Genomic DNA, 21027 nt, shown 5'->3' on the forward strand with positions numbered 1-21027 from the left:
AGAAGACAGCTGTTCAGGAGTGAAGTTCCCTGAAGTTTTATAAAAATTCAGGAAAAGGAATTTTTCATAGCTGGGAGTAGTTTACATGGTGTTGGAACTGGGACCTGAAATAGCCTAAGTTGTTGTTGTTGTTGAGCAGAGTAATCCCTACTGTTCAAATTCCTTTAGACAAAAGAGTGTGACGACTAGGAATCAAAAGCCCACCTGCCTTGAGAGGTCAGGGGCTTAACATAAACACCCTGAGTGAGTGAATATAGGACAAGTGGGACTAAATCGCTTATACGACCATCAAGTCGAAATTCTGCCCGTTTCTGTAGCCCATTAACACACGGTGTGGGTGCAATAAAAACTCCACACAGAATACTACTGGGGGCCATATACTGCCTTGAGAAACTCATTTGGGGGCCCTCAACCACACCTAAGTGCAAATCCAATCGCTAATATTGATCAACTCTGTGTGAGTGTTGTTTTTTAACCTCTGATAGTTGCCTTTCCACAAATGTCTTAAGGCCCTCAAATCCTCATGAGCCAAGGAAGATCACACATATCCCAAAAATGTGTGGCCCTAGGAGACAAAATAAACAAACAAACAAACAAACCTAGGCAGAGTCAATAAACTAGCATCACAACCCAAGACTGTGAGTTTACAGCCGACTCAAGAAAACTGTGGTTGTTTCTTTTTTATAACTGAAAACTCTCTCTCCCCTATTGATCATTGTCATCCTATACCTTAGCCAGCAGACCTGCCTTGTTAGGGTCCTTTAAACAGTCCAGTCTGACCTCAGAGGATGAAGAGTGGTCCTTTTGAAGAGGATACTCAGGGCACAGGTCCTGAAGACAATTCCAAAAGGGGTTCCAAGAGTGTCCCAAATAACAGAAGAACCAGTAGAATAAATACATAATGTCCTTAGAGCACCAATTTGGAAGATAAGTTTCTGTTCAGTTGACTCTATTTTCATTATCTCACTTTCATAAGTTTCTTTTACAAAACAGTGTAAAAAGTACTGTTCATTATAAGAATATTTCATTTTGAAACTCAGATCCACTTCTCATGAGTTGTATGGCCTTGGGAAAGTTACTAATCCTCTCTAAGCTTCATTTTTTTGACATTATTAAAATAAGAAAATAATTATACCTACTTCAGAAGGTTGTCATGAGCAAAAAATACAGTCATATAAATAGAATACTTAGCACAGTGGCAGCTAACAACACTCTGGAAGCGGTCGCTCTTGCATTATTCGTTTTCAAATAATAAATTTGTCTTAGTCTGTTGATGTACCATAACAAAATACCAGCCTGGGTAGCTTTCAAATAACAGAAATGTATTTCTCACAGTTCCAGAGGCTGGGAAGGCCAAGTCCGGTCTGGTCATATTCTAGTAAGAGTTCTCTTCTGGGTTTGCAGACTACCAGCCTTTCAGGGTGTCCTTACATGGCAGAAGGAGTGACGGAACTCTCTGGACCCCCTTTTATAAAGGCACTAATCCCATTCATGAGGGCTCAACCTCATGACATAATCACCTTCCCAAAACACCACTTCCTCGAGCCATCACCTTGGGGTCTAAGTTTCAACATATGAACTGGGGTGGGGGCGGCGGGGGAACACAAATGTTCAGACTACAGCAAAATGCATGTGTAATTCTCTGAATCATGCTAAATTTTTTTTACAGGCCTTGAGAAGCTTTGAGAAATGTTTAAAGAAAGTGAGAAAAGGGAAGGATGAACAATGATCTGACATTTTAAGAGTATGTGGGCATGAGGAATTCAGTTTATCCCACACGCACATCCAGAGGGCAGACTAGGACTAATTAAGTGGATATTTTAGGGTTGCCTCTCCTAGGAAGTATACAAGAGAATGTTCCGACACTTTATCTGCCCAAAAGCACAATGCCAGCATGCCAGCAATTTCCCTTGGAATTTAAGTCCCCTCCCACCCAGAAGAATGCTGGCAGCCCTCTCTGATGGCCAAGCACATCCAATGAGCAAAGTGAGCTCACCAGCTCTTGCAGAGAATCGCAGCTCACTTTGTCCTTGGTGGTGTTACTTTGCATCTGCTCCTCTGTAGGTGTGGGGAGGGGATTTAGAGGAGTTCCCTTGTGGTTCAGTGGGTTAGGAACCTGACTAGTATCCCTGAGGATGCCGGTTTGATCCCAGGCCTCGATCAGTGGGTTAAGGATCCGGCGTTGCTGTGAGCTGTGGCGTAGGTCACAAATGTGGCTCGGATCCCACGTTGCTGTGGCTGTGGCATAGGCTGGCAGCCACAGCTCCAATTTGACCCCTAGCCTGGGAACTTCCATATGCCATGGATGTGGCCCTAAAAGGAGGGGGAATTTTTGATTTTCTATACCATTTTGTTGACGCTAAGATGCTTTTTTTCATATTCGTGTCTCTGAAATCACAACCTACTTTGTAATCCATGGAGGCTTACAATTGCATCACTGAGTCAGAGTCTATTGTGGTCCCTAATGACGCCACTTCAGTTGAACTGTGTGCATGGTTGTTACTTTGGGTGTTGCATGTAAATGCTGTTCAAATGGTTCTGGAAAGATTGCCCTGTGATTTGGCATTGAAGCTAACAGTGATGTGTTCCCAGAAAGGCACAGAACAGCAGTGGACTGCAAATCTGATGTTAGAGAAGCAAATTTTTGGAGTTCCCATTGTGGCGCAGTGGTTAACAAATCCGACTAGGAACCATGAGGTTGCGGGTTCGATCCCTGCCCTTGATCAGTGGGTTAAGGATCCGGCGTTGCCATGAGCTGTGATGTAGGTTGCAGATGCGGCTCGGATCCCGAGTTGCTGTGGCTCTGGCATAGGCAGGCAGCTACAGCTCTGATTAGACCCCTAGCCTGGGAACTTCCATATGCCTCGGGAGCGGCCCAAGAAATGGCAAAAAGACAAAAAAATAAAAAAAATTAAAAAAGGAGTTCTCTCTGTGGCTCAGTGGAAATGAATCTGACTAGGAACCATGAGGTTGCGGGTTCCATCCCTGGCCTTGCTCAGTGGGTTAAAGATCCGGCGTTGCCGTGAGCTGTGGTGTGGGTTGCAGACTCGGCTCAGATCTGGCGTTGCTGTGGCTGTAGTGGAAGCTGGTGGCTACAGCTCCGATTGGACCCCTAGCCTGGGAACCTCCATATGCCGCAGGTGCGGCCCTAAAAAGACAAAGAACATTTAAAAAAATTAAAAAAAATTTTAAAAAAATAGAGAAGCAAATTTTTATCTTCGGAGGAATGACCCAAAACAAGTATTTTTTTGTTGCAAAGTAACAGCCAAGTGCTAAGTATGAAGAAAACACTGCATTATAGTTTATTCAGCAACACTTTTTTCCCTTTCTTAGTGGTCAAGTAATGGTGCAGCGTCCAATACATAGTATCTTAAATTTGTTGAAATAGCATGTTAATGACTTCAGTGGTTGGCATGGTTCCTTAGGATCATAAACCCTAAAATCAACCCGGATGCAAGTAGATAGATCTATTTAAAGCAGTCATCCAATTAAATAAACAAATAAAGCCACTGAAATCCAACATTTTTCCCAGGATAGAGTCAGAATATATAGATAAGAAATAGATGGATAAAGATGTTCAATACAACGATAGCTTGGTTTTGATCCCTTCAGAAATGGTAGGTCTTACTCTATGGAACAATTAATTCCACCTAAGAGAACTATTTGTCTCGTGTTTACATCATCAGAGGGAGGGATAAGAACAGGTAAGAGAGGGGATGATGGGTGTTATAAAAAGATCTGCAGGGAAAAGGAGTGGGGTGGAGAGGTTGGATGCATGTAGAATGACAAGGAAACGTGCATGGATTCACTGAGGGTCTCAGCCTATGTTTCTGGCCCAGGGTCAGGTGACTTGACTTTATGCTTCCACCCTTCATCATTCAGTCATTCACCAAAGACTTATTGAGTGCTTACCATCTCCCAGGCTTACTGGAGCTTGTTGGGAGGAGAACATTTTTGTATCCTTTTAAGTGTGAGGCATAACTAAATGCCTCCCATTCTACTTGAGGGTGCAGTCAGTCTGAAGGCATCTGGTATTGCTCCATTTTTCCAAGGAAGAATCTGAGGTCCAGGGAAATTGAATCACTTGCCCAGGGACACTCAGCTCAAAGAGGTAGAGGATTCCAGCCATGTTGGTGAGACTCCAAACCTGTGTGTTTCCTACCGCTTAAGCAGCCTCCTTTTATGCTGAGAGCAAGATACAGGTGTGTCTGAGGCTGTGGTGGACCCCATAGAAAATAGGAGACCAGACAGTGATCTAAAGAAGAGGAACAAAGTAAAAAAAAAAAAAAAAAGAAGAAAAAAAAGAGAAAAAAAAACTAAAAAAAAGTAAAACAAAAACAAATTTTTGTGTGCATATTTACTATGAAAATATCTAATTTGGAGTTCCCATCATGGCTGAGTGGATTAAGAACCTGACTAATATCCATGAGGATGTGGATTCAATCCCTGGCTCCACTCACTGGGTTAAGGACCTGGTGTTGCCATGAGCTATGGGGTAGGTTGCAGAAACAACTTGGATCCCACATTGCTGTGGCTGTGGCATAGGCTGACAGCTAAAGCTCTGATTTGACCCCTAGCCTGGGAACCTTCATGTGATGTGGGTGCAGCCCTAAAAAGGAAAAAAAAAAAACAAACTAATTTTATGTGATTCTTCATAAAGGTTTTCCTTTACTTGGTCTTTCCAGCACTTGTGTAAGAGGTAAAGGACGGCTTGTTTTCTCCAGTTTCCAAGTAGGAGAGCTGAGATTGAAAGAGAGGTCAATGACTTGCCTGAAGGCACAAAGACAGGAAGGAGCAAACCTGGACTTTGACCCACGTCTGTACACAGCAAAGCCAATGGTATTTCCACTGTACCATTTTGACTCTGGGTTAATAAACAAACAAAATAACAAAATGGGGAGTTCCCGTCATGGCGCAGTAGTTAACGAATCCGACTAGGAACCATGAGGTTGCAGGTTCGATCCCTGTGGTGTAGGTCGCAGACACGGCTCGATCCCACTTTGCTATGGCTCTGGTGTAGGCTGGCAGCTATAGCTCTGGTTCGACCCCTAGCCAGGGAACCTCCATATGCTGCGAGAGCGGCCAAGAAATGCCAAAAAGACAAATAAATAAATAAGTAAGTAAGTAAACAAACAAGATGTATGTATGAGTCCAAGATCTTCTGAGGGGTAGTGTGAGAATAAACCAACCACCAAAAGTTATCATCCATTCCAATAGTGATTATGCAGCATCAGTCTTCATAGATCTGTAGGTTTTGGTTATCTTAGCATTTTCATTTTCAACATGTTGGTAGCACGCATATTGGCCATTCACATCATCCATAAAACCTGCAAAGAATATGATACTGTAAAGAATGATTTCAAAATAAAAAATAAGAAGTCAGACACAAATTTCCTATAATAACCAACCACAAAGGGTGACAGAAAGAGACCTCTGCTTTTGTCTCCTCACTCTTAGCCCAGCACAAGGAAAGGGAGAAGAAAGATACACAATGACACAGTAATCTTTGTATCTTCCAAAGTTTTATCAAAGCACATGACTTAAAAATAGACTTTCTATCTCATTTTCTGAGTGCATCAAAAAGAAGGTTCACAGTAATAACTGCAAGAATTGAGACAGAGTTTAGAAATCACAGTAGTAAGAGCCCCAGAAATAGATGTATACTTTCCATCAAAATGTATTAATTGTTGGTCCATCTCTTCAGCCCTGTGGCTCTGGTGTTCCTGATAGACTCTGCTCAAACTACTCAGTGCACTTAAACCTGAACTTGCAGGCTACTCCCTGAAGGACTTCCCCTCAGAGTAAAAGTCAAGTCCTTTCAATGCCCTAAGGGTCTACCTGACTTTGATCTTCTCCCTACCTTTTGGCTTCCTCTCCTCCTGCTCTTCCCCTGTGTGTCTGCTCTGGCCACAATACCTCCTTGTTGTTCTGCATACTCACCAACATGCCTGTACCTCAGAGCCTTTGCACTGGCTATTCCCTCCACCTGAAATGCTTTTCCCCCAGATATCTGCACGGCCAGCTCTTTCAAGTCTTTGCTTAAATACCACCTTCCCAGCTCGACTTTCCTAGGATCGCTCTTAAGGGCTGAATGCCGTCCCTGCAAAATTTACACATTGAAGCCCAAACCTCCAGCACCCCAGAATGTGGCTGTATTTGGAGGTTGGGTCTTTAAAGAGGTAATCAAGTTAATTACGTGACTGGGCAGGCCCTAAGTCAACATGACTGGTGTCCTCATAAGAAGAGATTAGGACACAGACACACACAGAGGAGAGTCCATGTGAAGACACAGAGAGAAGGTGGCTGTCCCCACACCAAAGAGTGAGTCCTCAGAAGAAAGTGACCCTGCTGACATACTGAGGTCAGACTTCTAGCCTCCAGAACTATGGACAAATAAGTGTCTGTTGTTTAAGTCCTTTGTTACGGCAGCCCTTGTAAATCATATAATATATTCGTTAACTTTCTAGACAGATCCTCTGTCTCTTTTTCCTGTTTTATTTTGTCCTAACCTCTTCTCATTATCTAACATATATTTCACCTATATATTTTGTTAACTGTTTCCCTATGCTAAAATCTAAGCTATATCGGGGCAGGGACTTCTTCTTCTTAATCATTGCTGCTACCCCAATTCTAAACAGCAACTAGCACATAGTATGTGCTCAATAAATACTGTTGGATTACTGCTTGCACACCCATCATCCTCCAGAACACCTCGTGAGGTGAGAGAGGACCAAAGGGCAGTCAGGGTTCTAAGGAGGAAGGAGAAAGAAATTTGGGTGCTGACATAAAAATCATAAACCCTGCTTTGGGAGGCCCTCTTTAGATGTTCCTTTCTTCTCGACTCACTTCTGAGCTATGTTGGACAGCCACAAGCAGGTCTTCTAGTTTTGCCTATGAGATCTACAGAGCCCACAAAGGGCATCCCCTCCCATGCCTCCAATATTTTTTCCTGCCTCCCCTCTACATTTCAAATCAAACCAGACGTGTAGGAGGATCCGATCGGCTGAGCTTCTGGGCTTGATGGGAACCTCATATGCAGCTCAGCACTGGGGGATGCTGGCTACTGCTTTTGGTTCTGTATCTTTCTCTCACAACGTCCTACACACCAGCTGGTCACTTTACTGCAGTTAAAAGCATCTGTGTTTTTGTATTGCAGGCCTGGCTGTTCTCTGATAGCAGGAACCAGCTAATAAGAAATCTTTTATTCTTCCCATAAATTTGTTTTGGTGCTAATGTCTTCTAGGGCTTCTGCCCCGAATCAATGTATTTATTAATTTCTTCAAAATTATATATATGCACACACACTATTCTACTGATCATAGCAGATCTGATCAATAAGATAGGAGTAATATATACATGTATGCAGATCTTATGGATATTGAGCCCCTCCTGTGTTCTAGGAAATATTCCAAGAGGTGAGAAAACAAACAAAACCCTTACCTTCATGAAGCTTAGGTTCTGGTCAGGAATTGACTTGGCCCACGTGCCTCAGAAAATAAAGCCTAATGCAAAGCTTGAGTGCTGATGCTTTCCTGGAGAACAGAGAGAATGAGGGAAAAGAGAAAGGAAGCCACAGGAGTGTCAGAAGGATCCAGAAACGATCACTACAGTGAAGATGGAAACAAGAGAGTCAAAACGAATTTGAGACGGCCCACAGATGTGATACAGAGATTTACTTTTTATTGTAATAAAAAATAAAAAGCTCACTGTCATCAAAAAACAACTAACAGCAATGCAGATTTACCAACAGTAACAAGTGTACCACTCTGGTGGGGGATGTTGATGGTGCAGGAGCCTATGCTTATGTGAAGGTAGAGAGCATATAGGAAATCTCTCTACCTTCCTCTCAATCTTGCTGTAAACCTAAACGTCTAAGAAGATGAAGTCTATTTTTTTAAATGGCTATCAAGATGAAACAGTACCATGGTCATGGTTACAAGCCATGGTTCTGGTGTAACAACTTGTGGTTGATAGGGAAATTTTAATGCAAAAATAAACAAATGGGACCTAATTAAAAAAGCTTTTGCACATCAAAGAAGACCGTCAACAAAACAAAAGGCACACTACTGAATGGAAGAAGATATTTCAAATACATTAGATAAGGGATTAACATCATAAATATATTACAAAAACTCATACAATTCAATAAAAAAAACAAGCAGCCCAATTAAAAATGAGCAGAGGACGTGAATAAGCATTTTTCCAAGGAAGACATGCAGATGGCCAACAGACACATGGAAAGATATTCAACATCGCTAATCATCAGGGAAATGCAAACCAAAACCACAATGAGATCATCTGTCAGAATGACTGTCATCAAAAAGACAAGATATAGCAAGTGTTGGTGAGAATGTCAAGAAAAGGGAACTTTTGTATGCTCTTGGTAGGAATGTAAACTGGTGTAGCCACTGTGGAAAACAGTATAGAATTCCCCTAAAAAACTAAAAATAGAACCACCATATGATACAGCAATTCCACTCCTGGGTATATATCTGAAGAAAATGAAAACACTAATTTGAAAAGATACATGCACCCGAATAGTGATAACATTATTATTTGCAATTGCCAAGAAATGGAAGCCATCTAATCTATTATCAATTGATGAATGGATAAAGAATATGTAGTACACATATACAATGGAATATTTCTCAGCCATAAAAAAGAATGAAATGTTTGTGACAACATGAATGGACATGGAGGGTATAATGCTTAGTGAAGTAAATCAGAGAGGGACAAATACTGTATGATATCACTTACATGTGGAATCTAAAAAATGAAACAAGTGAACAATTATAATAAAACAGAAACAGACTCACAGATACAGAAAACAAAAGGTGGTTACCAGAGTGGAGAGGGGTGGAAGGAAGGTCAAAATAGGTAAAGGAGATTAAGAGATACAAACTACTAGGTACAAAAGAGATAAGTTACAGGATAAGGAATATAGGAAATATTATATAATAGCTTTGTATGGAGTATAATCTATCAAAATATCAAATCACCATATTGCATACCTAAAACTAATATAATACTGTAGGCCAACTATACTTTAACAAAAAAGAAGAAAAAATTTAAAGTGCAAAGTATTGATGCAATTAATGTGTCTTATCACCTCAATTTGGGTTAAGGGTCAAGGCATAAGTGCCCAAATCCTATTGTTCATTGCATTCCCATCCACAGCTGAGTTTCCAGAAACTGGAAACTGGATGTCATATAGAAATAATGTTACCAACTTTGGGTCATCTGCTCTGCTTCTGCCAATGTGACCTGTGCTCCAGCCATTCTGGACCTCTGACCTTCCCCTGACCACTCTGTCCCCTTTCATGTCTCCATTTGTGGACTTTTTAATGATGGCCATTCTGACTGATGTGAGGTGATACCTCTTTGCTGTTTTGATTTGCATTTCTCTAACAATTAGCGATATTGAGCATATTTTCATGTGCCTGTTGACCATCTGTATGTCTTCTTCGGAGAAATGGCTATTGAGGTTTCTGCCCATTTTTTTGATTGAGTTGTTTGTTTTTTTTGCTCTTGAGTTGCATGAGCTGTTTGGGTATTTTGGAAATCAATCCCTTGTTGGTAGTATCATTTGCCAATATTTTCTCCCATCCCATAGGTTGTCTTTTCGTTTTGTTTATGGTTTCCTTTGCTGTGCAAAAACTTTTTTTTTATTTGGTCCACAAACGTGGCATAAGGAAGTTCCCAGGCTAGGAGTCAAATGGGAGCTACAGCTGCTGGCCTATGCCATAGCCACAGCCACACCAGATCCGAGCTGCATCTGTGACCTACTCCATAGCTCACAGAAACACCAGATCCTTAACCCACTGAGTGAGGCCAGGGATCGAACCCACATCCTCATGGATACCTGTCAGGTTCATTACTACAATGAACCACAATGGGAACTCCCTGCAAAAGTTTTTAAGTTTAATTAGATCCCATTTGTTTACTTTTGTTTTTATTTCCATTACTCCAGGAGACAGATTTAACAAGATACTGCTGTGATTTATGTCAAAGAGTGTTTTCCTATACTTTCCTCTTGGACTTTTACTATAAAAGTCCTGGTCTTTTATTTAGGACTTTAATCCACTTGAAGTTTTTTCTTTCTTTTGCTTTTTAGGGCCACGCCCACGGCATATGGAGGCTCCCAGGCTAGGGGTCTAATCAGAGCTGCAGCTGCCAGCCTATGCCACACCCACAGCAACATGGTATCTGAGCTGCATCTTTGATCTACGCCACAGCTCACAGCAACACTGGATCCTTAACCCACTGGGCAAGGCCAGGGATTGAACACACAACCTCATGTTTCCTAGTCAGATTCGTTTCTGATGCATCATGATGGGAACTCCACTTTATTTTTGTATATGGTGTTAGAGAATGTTCTAAGAGATGACATTTGAACCTGCTGAAATGCTTCTTATCCTTCAAAAGATCAGCTCAGTTGCAATTTTGATGGCTCAGCAATGCTGATCATCATCTTGTCCTCTGTCGGTTCCTCTGCCCTAGCACATTTCGATCCACTTGTGCCCCATGCAGTCGTGTGCTTATCTTCCTCAAATGAGACTGCGGGCTCTTTGAGGACAGCATCCAGATCATATCTAACCTTATATTGTCCCAGCCTCTAGCACAACATCGTGCAGACCTTATGAGCTGAATAGGTGCTTCCTGAACCAAATTGAATTGAAATGTCTAAGGGTATCTGTGAGTCAAGCAGACATGTAAGATTCATAAAGTTCCGGGGTGGCCACTGTGCCTAAAAATAGCACCTGCGGTGATGGCAAGATGAAAATGTCACAGATGAAACAACTCAAAAAAGCACTTGACAGCATGAGGGTTTCAAAAAGAGATAGTGCCTACAAGTAAGGACATCCCTAGTCAGTTGCTAGGTGGTGCTGAGGTTAACATGCAGGCACACTGAAGGAAGATATGAAATGCAGAGAATGAGCCAGACAGCTAAACCCCATAGAAATAAGGGAGGGACGTGATTCAAAGAGGCACATAGGGTCACCCCGCACATCCTTAGCAGCTATAACAAGGAAAGAGTGGGAAGAAGGGCCACACAAAAGGGAAGCACCCAAAACACAAGGCCAAGAGTCAGAATTATTCAAGTGTAATTACTCTCTCATCCTCTAGTTGGTGGAGTTGCCTGACTTGACTCACTTGTCCGCCCAGGGTGGCAGCAGCAGGAAGGAGAGCGCCTCACACAGGAAGGACCAGGAGCACTCCTGGACCAAAAGGCAGAAGAGAGCTCTTTAAGTCCTTCAGGTAGTCCCGCCTGATGACCTAAACATCTCCATTTCCTGTGGAGAAATCTACTGGAAAAAATGGAAATTTTTTTGGAGTTCCCGCTGTGGCACAGCAAGTTAAGTATCCTGTGGGGCTCTGTGGTGGTGCAGGTTTGATCCCCAGCCCAGAGAAGTGGGCTAAGTATCTGGCATTGCTGCAGCTACAGCATAGGTCGCAGCTGTGGTTTGGATTCGACCCCTGGCCCAGGAACCTCCTTATGCTGGCAGGGTGACGTCATAAAAACAAAAACAGCAAAACACAATTCATGCCCCCCCGTGGAGCCAACATTTGAGGCTTCATTACAGATGTGAATCAGGGGCAGAGACACCTTGCATATTCAGAGAGCCAATGGCTCCTCCATCTCCAGAGGAATCTTGGGAGTTCTTGATGATCCTGTCCCTTTGGGGTTGATGCAGTTCTTCATTGACCAGACTATTGAGCAACTTGACAAGACAATCCAGCAACTCCCCTTGGTCCAGTTACAGCCTGCCTAGCCCTCATGGTGTAGCAATAACACAATTTCTTCTTGGTGATTAGGATCAGCCATTCCAGCTTTCTTCCCGTTTTTTCAATGGTAAACATTTCCTTGAAAGTAGATTTTAAAGATAAATTTACTGCAGAGGTGGTTGCCTCGGAGACAATAATAGCACCTCAGCTTCCAACTCTTGGTATCACTGCATTCTCCTCGTCTGATTTAAGTGTCTTCATTCCAGTCTTAAAATCTTAACCTCTTTTCAGGACATAATCACCTGCCTGTCTTTACCTGTCTTTACTTTCTTTCCCTTTTTTTTTTTCCTTTTTAGGGCTGCACTCTTGGCATATGGAAGTTCCCAGGCTAGAGGTTGAATAGCAGCTATGGCTGCCAGCCTGCGCCACAGTCACAGCCACATCCACGCCAGATCCAAGCTGCATCTGAGACCTACACCACAGCTCTTGGCAATGCCTTATCCTTAACCCACTGAGCGAGGGCAGGAATCGAACCTGCAACCTCATGGTTCCTAGTCTGATTTGTTTCCGCTGCGCCATGAAGGGAACTCCTACTTTCATTCCTATGTGAAGCCCTGCATGCTAGTGAATAATACAGGAAGAAGGACCAGAAGAAAAGCTAAGGGATCACTTTTTCTGTCAGTGAATATGATCCATATGTAGCTCTTGTTTCCCAGGCACCAAGGCGAGTGTCACAGTAAGAGTCATACACCAGTTTTCTCTGGCTCTACGCCCATCAACTTCAATACAATCGCCACTTTCTCCTCAGATGGTTGCATTGGCCTTGCCTCTATTCACACATTCCCCCACCCCCACCGCCCCAACCTACTCTCCACCCAGCCACCAGTGTGATCTTTATGGAACATGAGTCATACCAAGTCTTTCCCACTCTCAAAACCTTCTAGGACCTTCTCGTCAGTCCTAAAGGCTGGCTAGTATCTCAGGGGGCTTGTGTCCCATGCAAGCTCACAGATTAGCCTCCTTAAATAACTGTGTGTTGCCATCTGCTGCTGAAGGAGACATGTAAGTTTTCTGCCAATGCCAAGAACAGGAGCAGTGCTGGCCATGCCAGCCAGTAATGCAAAAAAAAAAAAAAGTTTGAGAGAAAGAAAAGAAAAGAAAAGAATTGTTATAGCACCTGCCAATGATCCTGTCAAAACTCCCTGTAAAGAATTTGGACTCTCTCATACAGCTGCCAAATTTACCAGCACTGCTCTCCAGACTTGAAGAGGACCTTATGCTTTATGTCCCTGAGCATTCAGAACCTTTAAATCTTTTTATTTCAGACTCCTTGTCCTAGGGCAGCAGCACGTGCGGATCCAATTTTAAAGGTTTTCTTCCATTTATGGCTCAGTTTCTGGAAGACGTATCTAAAACAAGTACAATACCACATTTTTCTCAAGTCATGACACTGAGATCCCTTTGGAAGAAGAGAGCCCTAAATCTCAGCTTACCCCAGAAATAACTCTCATGCCATCATCCCTCAAGCTTAGCTTTGGTACCTTTCAGGTTTTGGAGCCCATTCCAAAATTATTAACTCCTCTTTATCGCACGAGTGAACATGTAGTTTACATGTGCTCACAATCACCACCAGTCTTTTATTTTTTTAATGAAAGTATAGTTGCTGTACAATATTATATATTACAGCAGTACAATATAGTGATTCACAATTTTTATAGGTTATACTCTGTTTATAGTTATTATAAAATATTCACTATGTTCTCCGTCTTGTACTATATATCCTTGTAGCTTATTTTACACTTAATAGTTTGTACCTCTAATTCCTCTACTGTTAGATTGTCCCTCTTCCTACTGATAACCACTAGTTTGTTCTCTAGATTTTTTTTTTTTTTTTTTTTTTGCTTTTTAGGGCTGCACCCGCGGCTTATGGAGGTTCCCAGCCCAGGGGTGGAATCGGAGCTGTATCCACTGGCCCACACCACAGCCACAGCAACACCAGATCCAAGCCGCATCTGCGACCTCTACCACAGCTCATGGCAACATCGGATCCATAACCCACTGAGCAAAGCCAGCGATTGAACCCGTGTTCTCATGGATGCTAGTCGGCTACGTGAACTGAGCCACGACGGGAACTCCTGTTCTCTAGATCTTAATCATCACCAGTCTTGACCTAATCTTGCAGGAACTTGGCAAATAATTGGTGAGTAGTCCTGTAGAAGTGACCCAAGGTTCCTGATTTTTTGAAGAAGGAAACACTTTAGACGGCTGACCTCTGACGTCCCCTGACCTCTGTCACCCACCTTCTGTGGAAAGACCTGCACATGCTTCAGTGCTGGTGTCATTTGTCCATTCTTCTAGATAGAACGACGACTTTTATCTCTACCTCTTCTTTCTCTTCTCTGCACCACTGTACACGTTTGGAAGATGGTCAGCTTTCCCCCTCTTGGCACGCTTCATAACATCTTGCTTATCTTCCACCCACAAGACCTCTCCATCAGGGCTCAACTCCACTGACTGATAAGGTCCCCAAGCACAGTCAGCTTCACCTTTATTTCTTAACTTACAGGAAAACTAGAGGACGCCCTTTCCAACAGGCTCAAACTAGAATGAAAAGCAGTTCATCTACAATAATAGAAGCTACTTGTATTTCTCCCCCAGCAACATCATTCCTTTCTTTTATCCACAAACGTCTATTGATACAGATGGAGTCTTTCCAATGTCTTACCTGTTTTTCTTTCAGAATCGCATGGTGAGTCAACCCAATAAATCTATACAGGCAATCCAGCAGGTCACCCAGAAATCAGACCCAGTTCAAGAAGGGTCAATTACTTCTAGTGACATAATGTTTTTTAACATGGTTCTGGTTCAGTTTTCTCATCTGTAGAATGGAGAGAGTACTAATAGCCACCTTATTTGCTTCAAGTCAGGAATAAAACCATTTAAACAAGTTCTGGGTCCATTTAGAAAACAGGAATGATTATATCATGATGATGATGGTAATATTAAAGGGAAAAAAATCACAAAGCCACAAGATTTAGGATATTGAAGCATTTATTGAATTCAAATAAACATATTATAGTTCCAAAATTGTCATAAAGATTAATATTATCCATATATTTAAGTCACAATGTCATATAATTTTCCATAAATACATCTGTATTAGTAAAATGACATAAATAAAATATGTACTTATAACAATAAATTAATTAATAAATATATTGATTATGGACATGAAGTTATTTAGGGTTTTTTTTTCCCCTAAGGAGATGGGAAATAATCATTTTTGTGGGAGAATAGACGATTGCTTAAAAGATAAATTTCTGTGTATAAAATACCACCACCAACAAAATGTTATTAATAGACCTAGTTATGCTTGGAAGGTCTGCCTTCTGGTCTTCTGGACACAAGTGATACCATTCTTTTTTAAGCTAAGCAGGGCTTTGTTTAGAATCCAACCTTGACTGTGAAGTTTGGCTTCCCATTTTCCTTTTGGTAAAAGAAAACCTCAGGGGATCTTATTGTTATTTCTAACAGGCAGGAAAGGTTAGTTATCCATTTTCCAGCTGTGCCCTGGAAGAGTGCATTCATTCTTCAGGGCCATAAACAGCAAATACAGTTCTCCAATTACTTTGATCTCTCCACTCTCTCCAAGCTGTGAAAATAAGAACACACAAGTATATTAGCATTTATAGCGTGCTTTCTAAAGAGGAACACATTAGAGGGAGATGAGCTGGTTAGGCTGCTGGGACAGCAACCAAGTTTGTAAAACTTTTGCAAAAGAGTAGTAGAAAGAAAAAAAAGGAAGAAAGAAAGACAGGGTAATAATAATAAATACCCTTTTAGCAAGAGGATAATGTGACTTGCCAAAGACCTCTTGCCCTATGGTCTATCATTATTCTGCTGCAGCCTGGCTCTCTGCTTTTACTTCCAGTGACATGGAATTCCTACGCTGCAAGACTGCCCTCCCAAGTCCAATAGCACTGAAGTTTTTCCTCATGCTGAGCTTTCTCTGAATAACATTCCTTTCTTGATATGGTTTCTGGAGCTACAGGGTGAACTACTCCCACCCTCCCCAAGAAAATGTAACCACTCTTCAATGTGGCAACCTAATGTGGAAGTGAATTATCTCAAAATGGATTAAAAACTTTAAAAGCTCTGTTTTCCCACACAGATCACCATCAGATTTTTCTCTCCCATCCTTCTCTCTTCTAAAGATGACTAAGTGGGCTGGTATCAGGGATTTTTCAACCCAGAAGTGCAAAATATTTCTTGGCTCTGGCAGGCTAATATTCAGCCATCCACATCTAGCTAAGAGTTCTATGACAAGAGAATTGATTTCACAGCGAAAAATGATAAATCCTTCAGTTACCAAAGAAGAAAAAGACATGTTCATTGAATCATGTTCGGGAAGAAATGCTTTTTATAAAAAAAAAAAAAATCAAGACGGAGGAAAGGTGGGGGGGAGAATTGAGACTACGCTTGTTACTGAAAATTCCATCAACGGGGGCCTTCGTGTGTTTCTGAGGTTTAATTGCACCTGCTCGCCAAATCATCACTTTCGCTGCTGCTCATCATAACTCTGGTTTTTGGATGAGTCACAATTGCTAGTCTGAGGCTTCCACTGTTCTTTTCCAAAAATAGGCCGCACAGCAGTGTCATCACTGTAGACATACACACTAACCTATACCAGATAGATGCTCCCTAGCATTGTCGAGGGAGGGAGAGGCTAGAAAGGCAGGAAAAGGAGAGAGGGAGAAAGGAGAGTTTCCAGCTGGGACTCTCCTTTGCCTATCATGAATTCATTACTCATATTTTCATTCTATTGGAAACTTTGTAAAAGAAATGAGGAGTCGTACACTCTTGCATTTAAATTAAAATCAATAGCTGTTGGGTATTATATTTTAATAATTAAATATAAGTAGCAGACATTCATCCTAGAGGCAAGTCCCACGCTTGTTTTGTTCCAGATCTATTTCTCCATGTTTTAAATCACCAAATGAATGGCTTCAAAAATCACTTCACATAAATTTGCCCCCAGGCCCTTTTCTGGTTTTGAACAAATGCTTCCTCAGATTAAATAAATCAGTAGAAACCCTGCATATTCCTAAGAATTAATGAGACTTAAAGTCATGTCCATTGTTTCTGGCTTGGGTGGGATTCCGAAGAGAAGACCTGTGTTCTGTTCTGCCTCAGGTCCCCCTGACACGGGGGAAGTGGGGGTGGAGGTAAGGAGATTAGAAGACCAAAGTCCCTGGCCAGTTCTAGAATTCTCTGATTGGCAAATTTTAGAAATTGATTTATAAATAAATAGACCTATCGACACACATAAGCACCTAAATAATCAACTCAATGGCAGGGGAATTGAGTACAAAATCATGATGTGGGGAGATAAAAAGAAAGGAAAGGAAAGAAAAGAAAACACTTGTCTCTTCTAAGATCAGGTGATTTAGCATTAAGAGTAATTAGCAGTACCTTTTTCACTGTGTCTTTAAAGTTGTTCACATTTCTCTGGATATGCTGGTCATCACCCTTAATACGCTACAAAAGGAAAAGCAGAGTGACAGTTTTAACATTGTTAGATTGGAGCCTTATGAACCTCAGCCTCCCTAACTGAGGTATGTTCCAATTCACCTGGAATTAATGTTCTTAGCAATTTCGCCCACAATGACCTAGATTTCACCAGTGACCTAGATTTTCTGAGCTCTTGAATTCCCTTGGACACCAAAATCCAGTCATTTCACTTACATGGGACCCCAGTTCACAGGTTCACCTTTGGGAAATGCTACAGAGGTTGAAGGGTGTGGAAAGTGGTTTATGCAAATCCTGTCAAGAATAAAACCATAACTGCACCTCATCAAAAAAATGTGTGCTCAGAACAAGAAAGATACACAAAACATCTTATGTGAACAGCAGGCCTTCTGCAATAAATACTAGGCCCGCTTTGCTCTGCTCACTCCACTCAAACCTTTTTTCATAGTCTTAAATGTTCAGAGGCATCAAGCTCACATGCCTCTGATTTCGGCACTTCCCCTATCAAAAGAGCAGCGTCTTTGCCCATCCGTCACCAAGAATTAAATCTTCCCCTTTCCCTCTTCCTCTCATTCTCATCCCCTCCCTCCATCAACTTATACCTGGTGGGTCCATTCACACCAAAAGGCATTTTTCCCTTACAGTGCTCAACAGCCTTTCTCATCTCACATAACCTGAGTTGCTTTTCCCCCCAGGGACAAATATCCATCATCATAAACTCAAAAATGTGGCTCAACTAAAGCAAAAGCAAACTGTGATTCTGAATGCTCGCTGGAATGGTGTTGCTGAGGCACTTATTGCTGCCTGCACAAGGAGGGGCAATGAGGGTTGGGGAGTAAACGGGCTCTACACAGAGGAAGGAAGGGAGGGCAGGCCCTCGGGGTGGGTGGACTCAAGCTGGGAGAAGAACTTACGCATTGGCTTAGCTTTTTGCTGAGGCTGTCCAGGAAGGACGCCACCTCCTGCATGTAGGGGTGGAATCTATCAGAGTTGGGGAACAGCACTTCTTCAAGGGTGAAGTTCAGGACCTGCTTCACCAGGTAGCAGCGCTCTCTCATCTGCTGATGGAAGGGAAACAGCGGGGGTCACATGAGGCAGCATGCAGAAGACCCAGCCCATCACCACCACGACTCCAAATAAGCACAAATAGCATCACGGTGATGGCTTACATTGACTCCCTGGAACAGATTATTCCCAATGAGACGAACGTCTGTGTTGTTATCTGCCAAACTAGCCTGGAAGGGAAGAAAAGACATAAGTTCCTGGGCATCAACGCATTAGAAGAAATGTCTGTAAGTAAAGTTGTACTCTATCTCCTCTCCTCAGAGCAGCACCAAAAAGACTAAAGAAAGAATTCAGATGTGTGCATCAGTTGGAAAAAATGCTCAGGGGTCAGGGGAGGGATAAATTAGGAGTTTGAGATTAACAGATATACAATACTATATGTAAAATAGATAATGAACAAGGACCTACTACACAGCACAGGGGATTCTACTCAATATGTTGTTATTATCTATAAAGGAAAAGAATCTGAAAAAGAATCTATGTATATACGTATGTGTATACATATAAACACACACACATATATATATATAACTGAATTGCTGTGCGGTACACCTGAAACTAATGTGACATTGTAAATCAACTATATTTATATTAAAGAGATAAATAAGATACAAGGGTATAATATATAGCATAGGTAATATAACCAGTATTTTATAATCACTCTAACTGGAATATAATCTTTAAAAATTGTGGGTCATTACATTGTACACCTGAAACAAATAGTGTAAATCAACTAAACTTTGTTTAAAAAAAAAAAAAGGACAAATGTCAATTTTCTCTTCAAAAAATAAAAGAAAATGAAATAATGCTCCAAAGAGTAAAGGGAAAAATGAATAATCAGATGGGCTGCTAAATGACCCCTTTTCGAGTAAAACTCAATATACATATCCTAAAGGCCAAAATAGAAGGTCTTCTGGTAAAGCTCCATCTCCAAAGAGTCTCAGAAGAGCCATAGAACATGATGGCTGGCCTAGCAGTAGAGATAAATGTTGGTTTCTTAAAGATCTTAGACGTGCCCTGAAGAAATGGTAAGAACTCTTTGGGTTCCAGGTAGCTACGATGTGAAGGAAAGAGAGACTGAGCTGAGTACCTCCTGAGCAAGCGTGAAGGTGCGGTTGGTGATGTAGGGCTGCTGGAAGTTGGACTGGTCAAGCTTGCAGTGATGAGTGATGGGCACAGCCGCTCCTCCCTGTGCCCACAGGGCGAGGAGAAGGAGGCAGCTGGCGGCCAGAGTCTCCAGAAGGAAAGGGCTCCCAGATGTCCGCAGGGCAGCCATGGCAGACGACACGAACTTGAGCAACTGGCGACGAGGGAAGGAGAACCTGGTATCAAGGGGACAAGACACAGAAACAACACAAAGGGAAAAAAAAATTAAGTATCGAGAAAGTACCACACCAAACAAACAGGTCATGCCTAGTTTGCTGGAGCACTTACCTGTTTCGGTGATTCTGCTTGTGATGAGAAGGTAGAAGCTGCTGCTTTTATAGCCCCCAGGACACCAAATTGTGTGTGTGAAAAAACATGACATCAGCATCATCTAATTTCCAGTGCTGTCTTCTGAGAATTACCTAACCACCGTAGGAGCCCACAAAGCACCACCTCGCGTCCTTCCCACCTTGTTACGCTAGTGTTTCCCTAAAACGTCACTATTAGGGCGCGGAAGGTGCTTTTACAGACAAATCCCAGAAATTGTCTAAACCCTACATATTTTCAAAGAAAACAATTGTTTTGTCTTTGTAGATTCCAGATTTAGTATAATAGTGTTTGATCTCCTATAGTAAGTGAGTAAGCATTTTGGTCATGGTCTCGTTTTCCTACCAGCTTCATAGATTCTTATCTCATTAGAGGAGATCAAAAATAAGGGCCCTATATCCTCTGCTTTAAAATAAACAGTAAGGACAGCTTGGAGATAATTCCATTTTTAAAAATAAGTTTGCCTCCTGTTTTTAATATGAATCCTGAAGAAGATGTACCTTTAAAAAAAATAGCAGAGTTGGCTAATCTCAGCACCATTTTCCTCCTGTTCTGTGACTTTAAGTGACCACAACAACTATACGAGATGCAAACACACCTTCATTTTTTCACTACATGATAATCAATATCAATTTAAGTTCGGAAGAATTAACGCTGACCATCTGATCGCTATTTTTCTTAACATGCAAGTGTGTTAGAATATAGTAGATATAGTAGTTCCCTTAGAAATTTCACCTGCATTCTTTGTAAACAACACAGGTCTCAAAATGATATTTCTAAACATCTTATAATATTTTTTATTTTATATATATGGAGGTCTAAAGAAGAGAATCTGGCAATTGAGTGGTTACATGTGGACTTCAAATTATTAAAAAGACATTGAGTTCTAAATAACATCTCAAAACTAGACAGAAACCCTCCTACAGGGTGGAAGCAGGGGACAAGGGCATTGATCTATTGCATAGCGAAGGAATGGGAATTTTGCAAATTCCTTTGATCACATTTGTCTTCTCACAATGAGTTCAAATCGGAGCATTGAAGAAGGGATGTGAATAATTGTAGAAACTTGAGCATTTTTGTGAGATAACACAGGCCTAGGTGAGGAGACACAATGAAGGGTTAGAACAGCATGAAGACATGAGGCGTTTGGGAAAGTGGTCTTAGGAGAAAGATGCAAAAGGGAAGGTTAGGGAGAATAAATAAAAACAAGACCTGTTACAAACATGTGCTTGC

General features: G+C 41.7%; 1 protein-coding gene across 1 annotated transcript; it reads right to left on the minus strand.

Annotated features, from left to right (window-relative positions):
• Positions 1-15020: 15020 nt before the first annotated feature.
• On the minus strand, positions 15021-19778 carry IL22 (interleukin 22). Its single transcript, XM_047788527.1, has 6 exons — positions 19756-19778; positions 19412-19643; positions 18426-18491; positions 18171-18317; positions 17200-17265; positions 15021-15379 (listed from the first exon to the last, which is right to left on the minus strand). The coding sequence occupies exons 2-6, from the start codon at positions 19595-19597 to the stop codon at positions 15272-15274; spliced, it is 573 nt and encodes a 190-aa protein (XP_047644483.1). The 5' UTR covers positions 19598-19643; positions 19756-19778; the 3' UTR covers positions 15021-15271.
• Positions 19779-21027: the final 1249 nt, after the last annotated feature.

This window comes from Phacochoerus africanus, chromosome 7 (assembly GCF_016906955.1).
Source record: "Phacochoerus africanus isolate WHEZ1 chromosome 7, ROS_Pafr_v1, whole genome shotgun sequence".
Taxonomy (NCBI): domain Eukaryota; kingdom Metazoa; phylum Chordata; class Mammalia; order Artiodactyla; family Suidae; genus Phacochoerus; species Phacochoerus africanus.

Bases quoted from the DNA above. Each gene is read 5' to 3' on its own strand.
- IL22 (XM_047788527.1), bottom strand. From the start codon at position 19,597: ATGGCTGCCCTGCGGACATCTGGGAGCCCTTTCCTTCTGGAGACTCTG. The intron at 17,266-18,170 runs GTAAGTTCTTCT...TTCCTTTTGTAG, and splicing joins GCAAAAAGCTAAGCCAATGC to CGTATTAAGGGTGATGACCA. The intron at 15,380-17,199 runs GTACTGCTAATT...TTATTTTCACAG, and splicing joins TTAAAGACACAGTGAAAAAG to CTTGGAGAGAGTGGAGAGAT.